Source organism: Cuculus canorus, chromosome 2 (assembly GCF_017976375.1).
Source record: "Cuculus canorus isolate bCucCan1 chromosome 2, bCucCan1.pri, whole genome shotgun sequence".
Lineage (NCBI taxonomy): Eukaryota > Metazoa > Chordata > Aves > Cuculiformes > Cuculidae > Cuculus > Cuculus canorus.
Genome location: NC_071402.1, coordinates 110,264,716 through 110,282,104, shown reverse-complemented (window position 1 = coordinate 110,282,104; position 17,389 = coordinate 110,264,716). Strand labels below are relative to the sequence as shown.

General features: G+C 39.9%; 1 protein-coding gene across 2 annotated transcripts in view; it reads left to right on the top strand.

The window, feature by feature from the left end:
* Window positions 1-1,524: 1,524 nt before the first annotated feature.
* MATCAP2 (microtubule associated tyrosine carboxypeptidase 2) overlaps window positions 1,525-17,389 on the top strand; it is a 121,981-nt gene continuing 106,116 nt past the window's right edge. For both annotated transcript variants that reach the window (XR_008448424.1, XM_054057978.1), the window contains exons 1-2: window positions 1,525-1,664; window positions 8,513-9,195. Coding sequence is in view for 1 of the 2 variants with exons in the window: in XM_054057978.1 (XP_053913953.1) it covers window positions 1,640-1,664; window positions 8,513-9,195 (708 nt within the window). In the remaining variant the exon portion in view is untranslated. The remainder of the gene's footprint in view (window positions 1,665-8,512; window positions 9,196-17,389) is intronic.

The window sequence follows — 17,389 nt, the reverse complement described above, 5'->3', positions numbered from 1 at the left end:
ACAGTAACTGTATTAACACTCCAAAATGTATTCTTGCATAATCTGACTTCAGTAACACCCTTAAGTTTGCATGAAGAGTACAGAACCTTCCTACACCATACCTACATTAAATGGTTACACAACTGCAATTGCTACGGTAGAATAACTTGTTCCTATTTGATGTTCAATAGGCATTTTAAAACATGCAGATCATATTTCAAGGAGTGAAAAGTTTCATGAGTAAAGAAGCAGAAGGGTGCAGTATAAAGTCTGTCTTCTACTTTAAATTCCCTGTATTATTTATTGACTTATAACAACCTTTACCATTAGTAAAACAAGTTATTGCTCCAGATTGTTGCTTCGATGCAATTCCCCCATGATCTTTAGCAAGAGGTGAAGGCTCCTGGTTTTGTTCTCCCAGGGTGACACGTATTCTGTCTATATACCTGCTGAGAACCTCTGTTCCATGCACGCCTTTCTCTGATTGTCTTATACCTAGCAGACAAATATCAATCATAATGTGAAAAAGACTTATTCACTGGTAAAATATTGAAAAGGACAAAGCCTTCAAAGCAAAGGCAATAATGTTTTTATTTTACAATTCAGCGCTGAATCAGATGTCCTTCTAAAAAAGGCACCCCGTCTTACAAAAGCAGTAGGTATATATACTAGTTTTAGACAAAGAACCGTGTAGGTCCTCAAAGACTGTTTATTTTTTTAGATTATCCAACTATGTCTGAAGACTTCCTTCAGGTTATCTCCTGACCTAAAACCATTATATCTTACAAGACAACTAAGCATATCAATAAAATATTGCAAATTGTAAGAGAGTGTTTATCTTTTGAGGCTCTTTATCCATGTCTAGAAATTGTATGCATATTATCTCTTGATACAAGACAGATTTATATGACAGGATAATTAAACATACAGCTGCAGGAAAACTCATCAATTAATTCTCACAATACCAATTATTACCAATTGCAGCAAGTGGTGAGACACTGGCAGAGGTTGCCCAGGGAAGCTGTGGATGCCCCATCCCTGGAGGTGTTCCAGGCCAGGTTGGATGGGGCCTTGGGCAGCCTGATCTGTGGGAGGTGTCCCTGCCCATGGCAGGGGCGTTGGAACTGGATGATCTTTAAGGTCCCTTCCAACCCAAAGTGTTCGATGATTCTATGATTCTACGAATTGATCCAGCGCAGCCGCTGGATTCAGTGCAAGTTATACCCACTAGGCTCTCGCAAAGGATGCTGCTGAAGACCCGTCGACGTTGCCGGCACCCCACGCCAAGCCGTGCCGTTCTGATAAACCAGACGCTTTCGGGTGCAGCTCCGCGCCCGCCCTAACAGAGGTCATCCCGGGACACCGGCAGTACCGCCCTGCCACAGCACTACATCTCCCAGCATGCACCTCGGCCTCCTCCGGCCGCACCAGCGCCCGGGCGCCGCGGGGCATACTGGGACTTGTAGTCTGCATGTGCTCGGCTAGCCCGACTCCTCCCAGCGGTGGGGGTCGGGGCTGGCGCAGCCCAAGCCGCGCCCGGTTCGCTGCATCCCTGCCCGCCTGCCCTCGGGCCTCCCCGCGGGGGAGAGCAGCGGGGCGGGGGGAAGCAGCGGGGTGGGGGGAAAGGAGGCAGAGCGGCGGCGCTACCCTGTGGAGCATCATGCTGGAGTCCATCCGTGTCACCGGTGAGTACCGCTCCGGGGAGACCGGGGCATTACCGGTTTGGCCGAGGTCTTGCGGCGGTGGAGGGGGCGAGGAGCAAGGTGCCGCCACTTTTCCCACCTGCCCTCGTCCTCACCCCACCCCGGCAGCTGGTCCCGCGCGGAAAAAACAAATTCCCCCCCTCCGAGGAGGCGCTGGGGGTTCCCGCGAGCGCGTCTGGGCGAGGGCAGGGTCCGTAGGGACGGAGATGCAGGAGCCCCGCCGGTGGGTGCGGCCACGGGTCCGTTCTCCAGCGGGGAGCGCCAGGGAGACCCCGACCCGCCTGCCCAGGGACCGAGGGTGCGAACAGAAACGCGAAGGAGACCCTGTCCTGCCTGCCCAGAAAATGAAAGTCCGAATAAAAACACGAAGGAGACCCCGACCTACCTGCCCAGGGACTGAGGGTGCAAATAAAACCGCGAAGGAGACCCAGACCCTCCTGCCCAGGGACAGAGGATGCGAATGAAAATGCAAAGGAGATCCTGACCCTCCTGCCCGGGGACTGAGAGTGCGAATAGAAATGCGAAGGGGACCCTGATCTGCCTGCCCAAGGACTGAGGGTGCAAATGAAAATGCAAAGGAGACCCCGACCCGCCTGCCCAGGGACCAAGGGTGCGAGCAGAAACACTATAAAAAATGCTCCTGCTTACACCGATGCCTTTCACTCTTCTGCTCTCCACTGTGTTTTCAGAGAACTTTACAAATGTTTACAACGCGTGTATAAAACCCTGTGCTGTGACTACAGAACCGTAATGTGGAATAGTTTCATGTAGTATCAAAAACTTTTACCTCTAATGCTGTGTAGGAAAACCTGCAATACGGTTGCTGCTGCAACACCTTTTTCTCACTCAGAAGTTTTCCTTGTTTAAATTTGACGTCATTTCATACGTCACTTCTTCAGCCGTTTCACACCAACGTTATTTTGTCGTGGGGAAATCTATCTAGAAGAGGTCTGGTGGAGATGTCTTAGTGTTGCCTCACACAATGCCGTTACAATCATAATTAAGATTTCTGACAGCTATATTTCTCTGCCTAATTTATATGCCATCCCATCTGTGCATGGATATGTGCAGGGTGTTACTTCTGGTAGCAGGAGTAGAAATAAAGTTCACAGAATCAGACAGAGCATCCCTAGACATGTGCAACAAGAACTGTAATCTTAAAAGAACTGAGATTTCTTAAAAGGAAAGATAGTTATTTGGGGTCTGTACCCCTCCATCAAATCACCTTGAACACACCTGTGCTGCAGTAGAACGAGCTAGTGATCTGCTGGGGTGGAAGTTTCATCCTGTGCAGACCTGTCTGTAAATCAGTTTTGTATTTATATCCTGAACCTGTTAAATGAATGGGAGTTTGTTACTTGATTTCATTAGGGCCAAGTCTTCAGTTTTACTGATTGCTACTGTACCATGTAATTTAATTTGAAGAATCTGAATTAGGAGTCAATTACATAACATCATGTCTCAGTGTAGAAACATGCATGCAATCAAGTGCTTGCAAGTCAGTTTATACTTTCTAAGGCAGAAAGAGTACATTTTTCAGTGTCATTGTAATTTTAAAAACAAAACCCACACTGCACGGTCTAATGTCATGCCAATGAATCCTGTAAACAGTGGATATTTCAGACTTACTTAACACTGGCATTTAATGAATCAGACATAGAAGTTGCCCTTGCTTCTGGAGCTCAGAATTAAAGTAGAATGACAGATATGCTGTTACAGAAGGGAAGCAAATAGGTGGATATTTTTTTTGGGAAAAAAAAATTCTTAGGTTAAATGTCAGAGTTCCCAACATCACGTGGGCTCTAGTTAATAACTAAGTTGCTGTGAAAATAGTAAATATCTCAGCGTCAGTCTCTTTACAGGAGCTCACTGACCGATTCCACAGCAAACCCATTTTCAGTCAGTATAGACAGAGTTGCTAGAGCTATTTTGTTCAGGTTGCCTGATACTTTCTGTTCAGAATTTGAGTGTATGTAAGCCCTAAAGGTGTTTATAGTGTTGAGGAAATATACTACAGGGTTCTGGCCAGATACTGTTAAGCCACAAACATAAGCCTGTAGTACTTGAGAGACAGGGGAACATTATAGATTCATATATAACACTCTCCATTGACTGCTTGTTGCAGAATATTCTTTCTACAGTCTCTGCAAACACAAACCATACAGCCTAGAGCTAAAACTACAGATAGTTGTAAATCTATTCATATTACCTGATTATTGAAGAAAAAATTCTTTGTAATATAATTGTACATTTGCAGAATATGTCAAAGATGGTATCTGACTTGTCACATCCGTGTATTCTCCTTCATCTTTCCATTTCAAATGTCACTGTTTTCCTATTACTTGTAGACAGAAAGGTTATACTATTTGTATTTCTATATGAAAATTCATGTCAAGCTGTTTCCAGTTCTGCAAAAAAAAGAAATTCAGGTGTAGTCTACAATGGAAATGTCGAGCTGAAAGCCAAAAGCAGTGTCTCAGATCGTTACATTCCTAGGAGGGGAGGTACTGCGCCAAGAACATCTTCACTAAGAACCTCAAGAATCATAGCTGCAGTTCAGAAATTATTTATCTATTATGCATATATAACCTGAGTGGTAGATGCTTGAAAACCACAGGAGCATTCTGCTTTTTTTAGAGCAAGGCTTGCTGGGCAGAGAGAGATCTGCACCCGCAAATATCTGTCATTATTCACCTAATTCCACCTATGGAACAGGTGTTTAAGAAGCTGCTTGGATAGTAGCTACCCAGTAGCCTAGAGGAAGACTTTTCTACAGCACTTTCCAAAATCTGGGAGGAAAAAAAAAATCTTACATTGGGTTTTTACTACATGTATTATTAATTTAATAACATATTAGCTCAATACATCACTTTCTACAGGATAGAAACCAATAATAAAACCTAGTTCCTGTATTTAAAATGAAGTCTTAACATTTGTTCTAAATAACCTGGCAAGATTAGCCAATGTCTGCCATGCTGCAAGATTCAAAGCTAGCAACTGAGATTCAACTTAGATGTTGCAAGGCTGCTTCAAAGAGGGGCAAAGCTCTACTCCAGCCCAAGATGATGAGACTGAGTTTCCTCTGAACAGGAGGATTTTCTGTCCTTCAGTGCCTTACTGATGCCAAAATGGAAGCAGGTAGCTCTTCTGCCCCTTCTTGCTTCTTTCTACATCATTGCCTTCCACTCTAAAGCTGTCAGATTGTTTTATTTATTAATTCACCGGTGTCTCTAAGATCCATGTTTTTATTACTGCACTGCTGCAGAGAGGAACAAAATATCAATAAATGCCAGTAAACGTGATAGAAAGTCTTCATGGGAGACACTAGGGAAGTTTTATTGTTGAAAGACTTGAGGCTTTGTGACTTCGAGTATTTGAAAGCAAGATCAATGCAGGAATCTGTGTAACGTAACTTACATGTTTTTAGGGAAGTTCTCAAAGGTAACCGAAGGCTTGAGTGTATGTTCTTTGGCTATTTTCTGCTGCAAAGACTGAAATATGTAAAGTCAGTAAATTTGAATTTTTACATCTCGGAACACCTGAGATACCAAAGAGAAAACCTATATGATGTATATCATGATATGTGAGATAGAGTTATGCCGTTGTTCAATTTGCTTTTTCCAGACCTTTTAGAATTAATCTGTTGACATCTGTCCTTTGGTATCCAGACTTTAAAAGCTGGAACTCGCTGCTAGCCAATCTACATAATTAGTGTAGGTTCATAATCCATTCTTTGACTGGTTCCTTTATAGCAGTTATGTTATCTCTGTACTTTTTGAAACACTGAAGCACATTTTCAGAACACAAGCTGTGCGATGAAGTGGGTTTATATTTGGAATACTAGACCTCTTTTTCCATCACAAGGCATTGCTAATCCTTGGAAACTATTTGATATAGTTTATTAAGTCAAGTTTCCTAGAAGACTGTGTATTTTCAGTTTGGTTGATGATGTCTGATTTATGGATGTGAGTGAGTTACACATGATAACTGCTACAGATTAAACACATGTACTGGAGAAAACTTCAAAATCTGGTGTTTTGCAACATGTTTTTGACATTGTCTCAAATATTATTTTTCTAGTTTATTTTGTAGAATAACAATATTCACAATAAAAATAGAACGGCAGTTAAATGACTCCTGTGAAAACTACAGCGTTATCTAATATAATCTTTCAGATCTGCTGGATTATCTGTTGATCCTACATTTTCATTACAAATACGTATCAAACAGTATCCTTCTTTAGTCAGAAGAAAATGAAGCACAGCGGCAGTTAGTTTGGCAGCTGAGAAATCACTTTGCTACAAGATTGCAACTGTAAAGTAACTACAGATTTGGGGACAGCTATTTTTTATATCAACCATGTGCATGGGAAACCTGCCAGTGCGTATTCAGCACTGCACAACAATTTGTGACACTTGCAGAAGAATTCTGACTTGTGATGTTCTGAAATTATCTAGTATAAATGCATTTATCATGGGCCAACTGTACTGTTTAGCTCTGAAAGCTTAGTATCATGAGCCTTTGGTATTGGATTGACACAAGGTTGGCGGGGGGGAGGTTAAGATAATTTTTAGTTGTTTCTTTGAATCCTGTTTCTGGGGGTTTTTTTGTGGTTTTTTTTTTCTTTTCTATTTATGACTTCGCAAATACACGTGTGGTATTAATTCAGATTATTCCCTGCATAGTTGCAATTTAAAGCTTCTCTGCTCTTTGTGGCTTTTGAGAATTGATTAGTAGAGAAGGTAAAGCATTACCACCACATTACGTTATTATCTCTCATCTATATTTTAAGAAGCAGCTTTTCAATTTTGTCTACACAAGCAAAGTCACATGCTCAGAAATGTAATATTTCTGTGTTCAGACATTGTGGAAACCTGGCTTTTAATTTATGCTTCTTAGAAGTAAGGATTCTCATGCTGTGATACTTAGTACAGGCCTGAAGGCAATCTTAAATACTTGCTAAGAAATATGTGCAAACTGTCACCTTATTCTGTTGTCCAAAAAATAGCTCCTTTTATAGCAGTTGTTTTATAGCAGTTTTATAGACAGATACACACATAAGCAAATGCCTGCTGCATCCTGGCTGCGTGTTTCATGTTGTTTTCTTTGTCGTGGGAGCTGTGTGCTCCTCACCAGTACAGCTCATGATAAAGCAAGATAAGCCAGGTAGGCAGGCTGTCATCTCTATGATGAGAATGATCTGACAGAATTTGAACAGGAACACCAAGGACTCTGTTCCTGCCCTAAGCATAAAAAGTGTATTTGCAAAGCTTACTGTGAAACAAAACTGAGCTTGCACAAGATACACGTGCTTTAGTGGCAGAAATAATCTAATGCTTCTACCTCTCTTCCCAGTGGAGGAAAAACCCAGGCTGCAGATTTCCCACGTTAAGTTCATCCAAATAGGACCTCTTGGTTCAGGAGAACCAAGGCACATGAATTGACATGGAACTGCCAGAGGTCCAACAGCATGAAATATGTTGTCACGGTGCTTATGTTGGGAGCAAAACCTAATTTTACTGTGAAAATCATGCCAAAATTAAACTACTATCGATTTTTTTCCCCTTAGAGGCTTTTAATGATCTCTTGCTAATGTTCCGTTCAGAGTATAATTATTGTATGTAAAGTAATTACAGCTCAGCTATGTATAACTAACTCTAGGCTGAAGCTCAAATCCCTTTTGTGGTCTTTAATCAAGTTCTGGCCATATCTCCCATTCTTTCATTTTAGATGCAGAGGTAGGAAGCATTTCTCTGGCACAATTTATTTGTGCCTCTTTTTTGGCTCACCCAATGTTCCATGATGAACTGATTGGTGAAAGAAGGGGATAGCTAGAACTAGTGAAGAGAGATCACTTCTCTCTAACAAGCCAGCACTAATCTTAACTACAGTTTTAAGCCTTCATGACTTGTTTGTGCAGCTGCTCTGCACCAGGACCTGTCTCCCCTGAAGGCTATACCAGGGGTCAGAGGAAGAAAGGAGGGTTCCTTCACTAAACAACCCTCACTTACTTCTTGTGTTCAGTTTACTTTCCAATGTTTCTACTCAAGTGTTTCCTTAAAGCCAGCTGACAATGTAGAATGCCTTTGAATAGATGAAATGACAGTGTTGCCTTTAAGGATTATCAGGGGTTTGTGCATAGGTAGCTGACCTCTCTTCTCTTTCCTCTTTAAATATAGCTTGTTGTCTGTGTTAAGAAGGAATATATGAAACTGAAGTCTTTTAAACTTTTGTTACTATTCACATGGTGGTGTAAATCGTTCACAGTGTCTGGCCCATTCCAATATTCTCATCCTTTCTAAGAATAAATTCCATTAATCAGATTTTGCAGATGGAACCACACCAGACTGCTTATATCACAGCACAGATCCCCGTGGGACTTCACTGTAAATACTGCTCACATATTTCTATACCGTTTCCTATTTTTTAAGTTATTCTTTATCCATGCAGAAAGCCTTCCTTGCATGATAAAGATCAATCAGATTTTGCTCAAAACCAAAACTTTGTTAATGTAACAGTAAATATTCATAAAGCCCTACAAAGAGTCTTGTTTGAAATATGTCCTTAGCTGCAAACGGCACTCGTGGATGGAGATGCAAACATATAACACTTGTTCAGCTGGATCTTGCAAGTCACAGTCTTAATTTTTCAAAAGTTATATACACACACAATTCTCCCATATGCCTAGAAGTCAAGATTAACCTGATGTGACTTAAGTTAAGACAAGTTCTGTGTTTTATGTTGCAGTTTTTAATCCTTAAGGTTAGTTATTGCTGTGTGAAACTATCAACTTTGTCCTCAGCTTTTTCTTTTCTCCCCTCTCCATGCAGAAAAACTTCACTGGCCTAAGACAGAGCTTTCTAAGAAATCCATCTGGAGTCCAGAAGAACATAAGCTGAACGTTAAGAATGAAAACAGCTTCCAGCACCCCCCTTCTGGGATCCTTAAGGACATTTTCACAACAGGAACCAGTAGCTACAATGTCCTTATGCAGAGCAAAGAGGAGAAAAAACACCACATTCAAAAGCAGTCATCTGCTCACCACAAGAAACACAGAAGAACTACAAAGTGTTCTACCACCTTGCGAAGCAATGAGCACCGCAGAATCAAAGTCCCACTACCCTTGCTCAGCAGTGGACGGTATTGCACAAGCAGGCAGCCATCCATCCTCGTTGCCAGCCCAGTGCCTACTAGCATGAAGTTTGCAAACAGTATTTCAGTAGGAGGGAGCAGCATAGGACTGCCATCTCGACCCAGAAGTAGAACTAAAAGGCATTTTAATCTAACAAAACCAAAGCAATCCCAGTCCTCAAAAAGCCGTGGAAAAGAAGGTGATGTCTCTGGTCGAAAACTCTGTTTACTGACTGCAATCAAGCCTTCCAATGTGGAGAAAGAGAAGATGAAGTTCTTCAAGTCAGATTTCACATGCAATCCACAATTTGAATATGCAAACCCTGCTCTGCCAGATGTGTTAGCTAAGCACAGCCATGCATCTGACAGATTTCTTAAGCAGGTATAGTTACTTTTTATCCTCCTTTTCCACAGATTATATTTTCCTACACATATTAAGGTGGTATTTGGCTTTGTTTGTTGTTTTTCCGTATCATCCTCTTGGGCTGTTTGAAAAATGCATCAAAGATGGGAATGCAATAGCAAAAATGAAGGAAAATATTTTTGATTAAAAAATGAAAGCCTTCCCAATGTTTACAGGATTCCGTATGGTTTAAAGCACAGTTCCTTATAAATGGGTTTACATGAAACATAATGTAAGACAAAAAAGCTTTTTAGACAATGAAGCCAAGTTCAACACAAGAAAAATACAATGCTGATATAGGGTTTAATAAAGAGAGGGAAAAAAATGGTGCAGAAGTCCTGCCAATCCTCTTAGTGACACAGGGGTTGGGAGGGGGTAGGAAGTATTTGAAATCACGGTTTGGATAAGCATATGTTGATGTTCCTTATTGTCATAAACTTTGACAGGATATTTGCCTATACATTAGGCTGGGTGAAGCAGCAGGCAAATTCCATTCCAGAGAGATGTAAAATTTAGAAAGACAGTCCCCTTGCCCGCCCCCGTTTTGTTTTTTTTTCAATATGCAGCTTTAGCAGTAACATAGCTACAGGCATTCCCCTTCTGTGTAACTACCCTGGCTTCTTACCTGTCTATGAGTTACAAAAATTCACAAGAAAAACATACAAAACCAACAAGAACAACAAAACCCTGGCTTTCAACTTCGACCTAAATGACAAAAACTAGTGCTTATCTATGTAACAACAGAACCAGTTCCTTTTCCACTTCTGCTGTTTTAAAATGATTTTGAAAGATCTTATCTAATCTGACAGGCTTTTCGAGATAGTGAATCTCATGTTTCAAGTGATTCTTAACTTGGGAAGGGATCCTGCCATTCACTTCTTTGTGATATGAATATTTCACTTTAAACCCCACAAAACTGCTGGTGGAAAGCATATATGAATTAAAGTTCCAGATTCTAATAACTGACTTTTGACTTGAGAAGGCACAGATTTCATATTTTTTTTTCCAAATCCAAGAACACACGGAGGTATTAGTACCCATTAAGTCACCGTATTGTAAGGCTTGATTTGCATTTTCTCATTATAAATACCTGTACATTTTAAAAACTCTGGGTTTTCATTAAGAATTTATTTGCTTTATGAGAACAGAGAACACATATTATGTTCTTAAAATCAGCTTCCATACTTCTAAGGAACCAACTAAATCACACTGACACCAAGGAAAACTTCTCCTTGACTAAAGCTTTTTAGCAAGATTTCCTTTGATTTTTATAGCAATATTAGTAACATTAATCATAGATTACAGCAAATCAACAATAATTAATTTGCCAAACTGAATTTAATGCAAATTATCCCTTTCAGTATGAGATAGCAGCACCTTAAAAATTATTTTATGGCATGATGTTTTTATGGAACAGGCATGTCTTGATTTACCCTTTTATTAAAAACCTCACAAAATAATGACTATTTTAATAATGGATGATTCCTCAATAGTATTCTGATTTGTAACTCTATCTTTTTCCCTTTACATACAAAGCATGGGAAAATAAAGGCTTTATAACAACTTTATAAAAAGAAGTGCAGGATGTAATATTCAATGAAGTATGATATTTTTGTGACTTACGAAGGAGGATGTAAATTGTTTCATCAGATTTATTTTAAGTTACGGAAGTTCTTAGCAAGAAAAGCATTTCTTCAAAGTTTAACTCCTAAAAATATTGAGCGACAATATCTTGCACTTCAGAAAAATGACCAAAGCAGCAGCTTTAACACAGCTCCAAGCCCAGCAGGTGGCACTCTCTCTTTTTATATCTACAACTAGCTTTAGACATTTTCATCTCCATGCAAGTCTGAATTTCATTTCATGCCAATTTACCATCCCGAAAAAGCAGCATTAGTCAAAATTTTAATTGGCAGATATCTTATGAGCACTTTCTCTTCCTTAGTGCTCTTTTTCTTCCATGCAGATTTTACTTGTTGGAAGAAACGCGTAGGAAGTGTTGTAGGAAGTTGTATAGGAAGTGTTAAGTTCATGAAAGATGACTTTGGTTTCAAAAAAAGTACTCACAGTGTCGAGATTCAGGTCTGCAGTAAAACCATAACTGCACATATTCATCCTTTTTCCTGCAACAAGGATAAATTTGTGTTTTTTTCTAACCTATTTTTAGCTTTCATTTGTTGCTGCACTTAATTTAGGAAGCTCCTCCCCTGTCTGTGAACAGAAACGGAATTATTCCTATTTTATTCTATAGAAGGTGCTTACAGCAACGTACACCTACTTACTGTTCTGTGACCAATAGCTGTGTAAACCCAGCCTTTTACTGACACAACTCACCAATTTTGTAGAGTGCTTTTAGGATATTTCAGTGAAAGGAGCTCAAAACCTGATATTTCAGAATTTTAGAGGATTTTTTAATAAATTTTAAAAATATTATTGACCACAGCTGTGCATAACCTGCTAGGGCATGTCTGTGGAAGTGCTTAGTATACCATTAGTGTAAGATATCTGGAAGATGAATCACACCCTGCCTCATGCGTTGCTTTCTTTTAAAGGTAGAGAACTCTGGATCTGCAAACCATTAACATGGTGGTGCTGCAATGGGGAATGCACAGGCTTGCGAGCACCCACTTCACCCCTAGGTCACTAGTCAGGTCAAAGACTTTAAATCTTGGACACAGCCCAGCACTTGTTTTGATTGATTTTTCACAGAAATAAACATTTTAAAATTATTAATACATTTGAAAATAGTGGTTTAAATGTCTCTCTTCTCATAATTGGCTCTGTTGCTTTGTTTCTCTCAACTTTATCTTGTTTTCTTCATAATACCATTCTTTCAGGTGTCACACAATATGTGCTTTTAGGGAAGAAGATGAGAATAAAAATCAGAATGCAGCTCTTCATATTGGTTGACATCTAACATTACAGAAATTAATGCTCATTGCTGTGTTTCAAGGTCAGCACAGCAACAGTGTGCTCTTAAGTGCTATGAAAGTTTTCTTGTTATCACTCCTTCTGGCTCAAACTAATTGTCCTTCATTGTTAAGTTTTCTTAACACTTGAAGCGTTTGTTCTTTTTGCACAGATGTTAGAGGTGGCCATACTTAGCTAGAAGAAATTGTCCCCAGTGGACACAGAGCAGATGGCTTAACAGTTGCAAATTGCTGAACTAAAATCAGCAAGTAGGTTGCAACTTCACATAACTTGTGCATTAACACCTATTTCTTTGACTTGCACATGAAGGCAGGAAATCTGCTTTTATATAGGTATAATTTTTAAAAAAAAAATCATAATCTTTTTGATTGATCAATCCCCCCTCTGAAAGAGTGAGTTGCATGCCATTTCCCTAATACTCATAAAAAGATAGCAGTTTTGAGTTAATTAATATTTGAGTTTAAGTGTTTTAAATACATACTTTTAAAGTTATTAATAGAAGTAGCCTACAATTACCAAATTTATTGGATGTTGGAAAAACAGTTAGGTGGAGCTAGAAAGCTAAACAACGTGGCGTTCAGTACTGAGTATCCTTTGCAATGTGCAGGCAATGTCACAGCTTAGGCATGTTAAAGATTCAATAATGTGTCACTAGCTGTGAAAATGCTTAATTGTAAAACGCCTCATTTTCCACTAGTAACAAATTTCCTCCTAAACTAAGATTTAGAGATAAAATGTGTTACTATATAACACAAAACATATCAGGCCATCCAGGTAGCTTAAGTTCTCAAGGTCCTATGCAAACTTCTCTCTTCCACTAGAGGAGACTCTAGATCACTTCTGGTGATACTACAGTAGGAGTATAGGGTTATTTCAAGACACAGTCTCATACAAAACACAAGTGAATGTTAGTTTTTATTTTCTTACAAAGGATTTCAAAGCCTCCGTGAACACTGAATGGAACTCAAAGTACCACAGCCTGAGCAGACCAGCCTCAAAAAATCTTCTCTTACCTTTTTCATTTCTTTCCACATGACCCAACAAGCACAGCAACCACCATTTTATGGTTGTTGATTAGACTAACAAGTTCCATCTGATATGGCTCAGTGTTACCTAAAGAAGCAGCTGGGAAGTTTTTCCCTACAGCAAATAAGTTATGCAGGGAAGAAAGTGATAATGCCTGCAAGCCATGTCTGTCTCACAGTTCTCAACAAAGTCTGCAACCCTTTTGTAGTAGAGCAGCCTCTGAGCATAGGGTGAGATGACTGAATACAGGGAGCTGACTCCTGGGTCACTGAGCTCATTTTCTAGCTTGGTTGCCTCAAACAATTCATGAGTATTTCTTATCAGTATATGTATCTACAATAACTCAAGTTATCAAGCTGTGTTCCTGCAGATGAGAGACTCGGGATTCAGACACTTACTTGGCAGTACATAATTTGTTTAAAAAAGCCACCACCACCAAAAGCTAAACCTGTTGATAAATTTGACCCATGTCTTGCTCTTGTTAGTGCTTCTGTGCCATTTACTTTCTGGAGCATCAGCAGAGTTGGCTGTCCTTCGGACTTATCTTGGGACCACTACTGCTTTTGGCACTCTTTGGTAGCAATAAGAAGGATTAAAGCACACCTATTGTGCTGTTGACTCAAGTGTCTCACAGCATTTTAGGAAAAGCCTTAAACAGCCCAGGAATTTGGAAGGATTCCTGCAGGCAGGCAGGAGGAGCTAGGATTTGGGCCTCTTGACTTCCAAACTCACACTGCTTCCCTTGGCATTTGTAGGTCTCAGCTCCAGGATTTGCTGTTACAGGCAGTCAAGCAGGAAGTTTGTGTTCAGTGTTGGTTTTCTCACTGTTTGTTGTGGTGAGGTGGTTTTAGAAAATACCTGCACTGTGACTAAGGTAGGAGAGTCCTCTGGGATAACATCATTAAATAAATCTACTTAAAGCTGCATCACATTGTAGTAATGCCTTTCTAAACAATGTCAAAACTGAGAACTGGCTAATAATGTTTACATACCCTTCTCAAACACTCGTATTTTTAAGAGATTTCATGTTGAGAAGAAACTGCTCCCTTGCCCTCTAATGGTTTTGGCAGTCCTCTGCTCCGTCAAACCTGCTCTCATCCACCCCTATATTCAACTTTGAATTGCGCTCTAGATTTGTCTTACTCCTTTCAAAAATTACGTAAAGTATCTTTGCTATTCTTCAAGCCTACTGCTTGTCTTTTGCTGCCTTCATCGGCTTCCTTCAGCCTGTGAATCTCACTCGCCTCTTCTCCATACAAAGGCTTTGCCATCACATTGTCAGAAAAGATCTTTTTGTTGTATTATATGAAACTGAACTGGACTTGACGCTTCATTTGCAGAGAGGGCAAGTGGGCATTAAAATGCAGTGGCCTTGTTCCCCCTTCCAGCACTTGAACGAATATCCTGGTCATGTTTGATTTATGAGTAAGAGATGTAGCCCGGTGCTGGGTACTTTCTGAAAGATGCCATAAAAATCCTTAAAAAAGGAAAAGACTGAATCCTTGTAGTTTTTGAAAATAATACCCATCCCTGCATCACTTCTTGCAGTAAGTAGCTTTCAGAGAATTAAGACCAAACTTTTTCACCAAGAGGATCCACTGTGTTTTCAATCACAAAACTGAAAACTTGAGGGGAATTGCCATTCTGTGTAATCACACAGCTGAATGTAGAAAGACCTATCTCAGAAAATGAGGGTTCACGAGACACCACGTAGTGTAGCTGCTCCAGGGACTGCAGTTCTCTGGCAAGCCCTGTTGTATGTTACTTCTTCACATAAAAAGCTTACTTATAATGATTTTTTTCCCCAGAATTTATTACTGAGAGATAGAATTGGCCACAAGAGGAGATAGAAAGAAAAGAAGGAGCTTCAGGAGGCAAAACGTGGTGCTGCTGGGCATCATGTCTTTACGTAGGAATGGAAATCACTGGCACGTGTTCAAAGGAACTTGAGCATCCAAGAATTTAAATGGATACTTAGTGTGTTTAATCTGATAGACTTAATTGAAATTTAATATCAAAAAGTACTGAAGACAAATTTCATGCCGGAACATTAATACAGAGACTTCTTTCAGAGTGAGCAAAACAAGTTCATTAGTTATTCAGAGAAACCAAACAGTCTAAACAACTAGTAAGTAACATAAGGATCTGGCATCTTACAAAGGAAACAAGAATTGTTATCATGAATTACTCAGGCTGCTAGCTGAGAATAAACTTCTGAGACAGAGGGAAACAATTTTTGGGTTACTTCTTTAACGAAAAATTTGGTGTAAGGCAGGAAAATGCCTCAGCATTTGCAGACACTGTAAAACTTAATGGTTTTAGAAGTTAAAAATCATATATACTTAAAAAAACCATGAAAAACGCCTTCGGGAAAACATGCAAGATATTAAATGAGAACTAGATTTTGCCCTGATTTGTTCTTAACATCCTGCCGTTATCTTAAATTTTGCTAGAATCAAGTGTCATTAGTCTGCAGAAACATTAGGACCTGCATGAGGGATTAATGTATTCTGTCTTTTAATACTTAGTCAGTGACCTTACTTCATTTATCTGAGGTCATTTTGTAAATGGCAACCGATGTTAAATCTTGGCTGTTTCTAAGAAAAAATATATTATTGACTGACATAGAAAGACCTCACTATTCTCATCTTATTATCTTTGAGGTCCTGCCACACTTACGTGTTTGTGCAAATCCTAAAGTATGGGAAAGTTACTGGGATCCAAAATCCCTTTTACCTTATAATGTCACCAGTACAGATGTGTAGTTGTCCTTACTCTTATTTCCATGTGATATGGTAATGGGAGTAACTGCAAAAATAACAGCACTGAACCTCTGTCAAAATACCTACAGCAGTGGGTCAGCAATATGATGCCAGAGCTACCCAGTTGCACCAGAGGAAGGTGTATCCTCTATTTTTGGTACATTGATCTTGGAAAACACCATTTGTATTTAAGTTGCAGAAGGACGTTGCAGTTTTCACAGCAGCAGTCCCATCACTTCTTCTCTTTAGGAGAAGAAGGATTTATTTTCTCTGAAAAACACTGAGCCAAAAGTCTGTGGGTTTGATTCTCCTGGGGCTGCGTAACACACAGTGTGGAGCTGTGCTGCTGTGTGTGCTCATTGCATTCAGTGTTGTAACAGGGAGAGGCAAAGCCAAATAATGTGCAGCGGCTCAGGTGGTGGCACGGCATTCCTCTTTTTATGGTACCTCTCTTCAAACATCCTGACACCTGATCTCAGAAAGAAAACTTAAACAAGAAAAGATAATGTGGTCCTTGGTGCCTTTCTTTGTAACATCTGCTTCTTACGCAAGTGCAGGCGCAGAGCTGCCCAAACGGGCCAGATCCTGGGAACCAGCCAAATGTCACCGGGTTCCTGGTGGATCCAGTGCAAGTCCCTGTTGAGCCTGAAACAACTGTCAGAGTTAGCATGGTGGCTAGGGAGTTTCAGCCACGTGGGAGGAAACTGGGTTCATATAACAGCACTGGGTGGCTTCATGGTGATTCTTTTCTTCCAGATTGCTCAAGTCCCCAAATAACAGCCTTCTTTAAGATAATCCACCTTTTTAAAATCTGTGCTAAGGTAGTAAATTATGCTGCTTTCTTCATTCTTGATGAAAAAAAACCAGATCTGACCAAGAGAGCCCTCAAATTTAACAAGTATTGGAGGCAGACAATGAAATACTAAGCATTAGGTACTGTATTTCTTTGGCATTCAGGTAAGTGATATTTCTCTCAAAGAGCTACAGGACTAGAATATATCTAACTAGCATTTGTGACTTCCAGTAGCAATTACTTAGGGTTGCTTAGTTTCAACCTAAAAAAATTAGACTGGGATTGTTAGTAGCTGTGAGAGACACAAAATGAATCCTGGTTTTGTGCAGAATAAGTCAATCTGACAATGTCAGAATTATATAGCTGGAAACAACAAGCATGTAATCAGCTTCATACATGAAAAGAGATTCAGTCTGCAAGATTTCCACCTTCATCGTTAGTGGCATTTTCTTAGCAAGAACATTCATTTTTCTAAGGTAATAATATCAGTAGGATTTTTTTTTCACCCTATAAGACTCTTGGAGGTTCTATTATCATATGTATAAAAAAAAGCTGATCCCTGTAGCAGTGCTGTTGCTGGTCAAGATTTATTCTCTACCACATTTTCTTTTAAGAGTGTGAAATTGACATGCTGGGGTGTAGATTACTAGGGATGAGCATT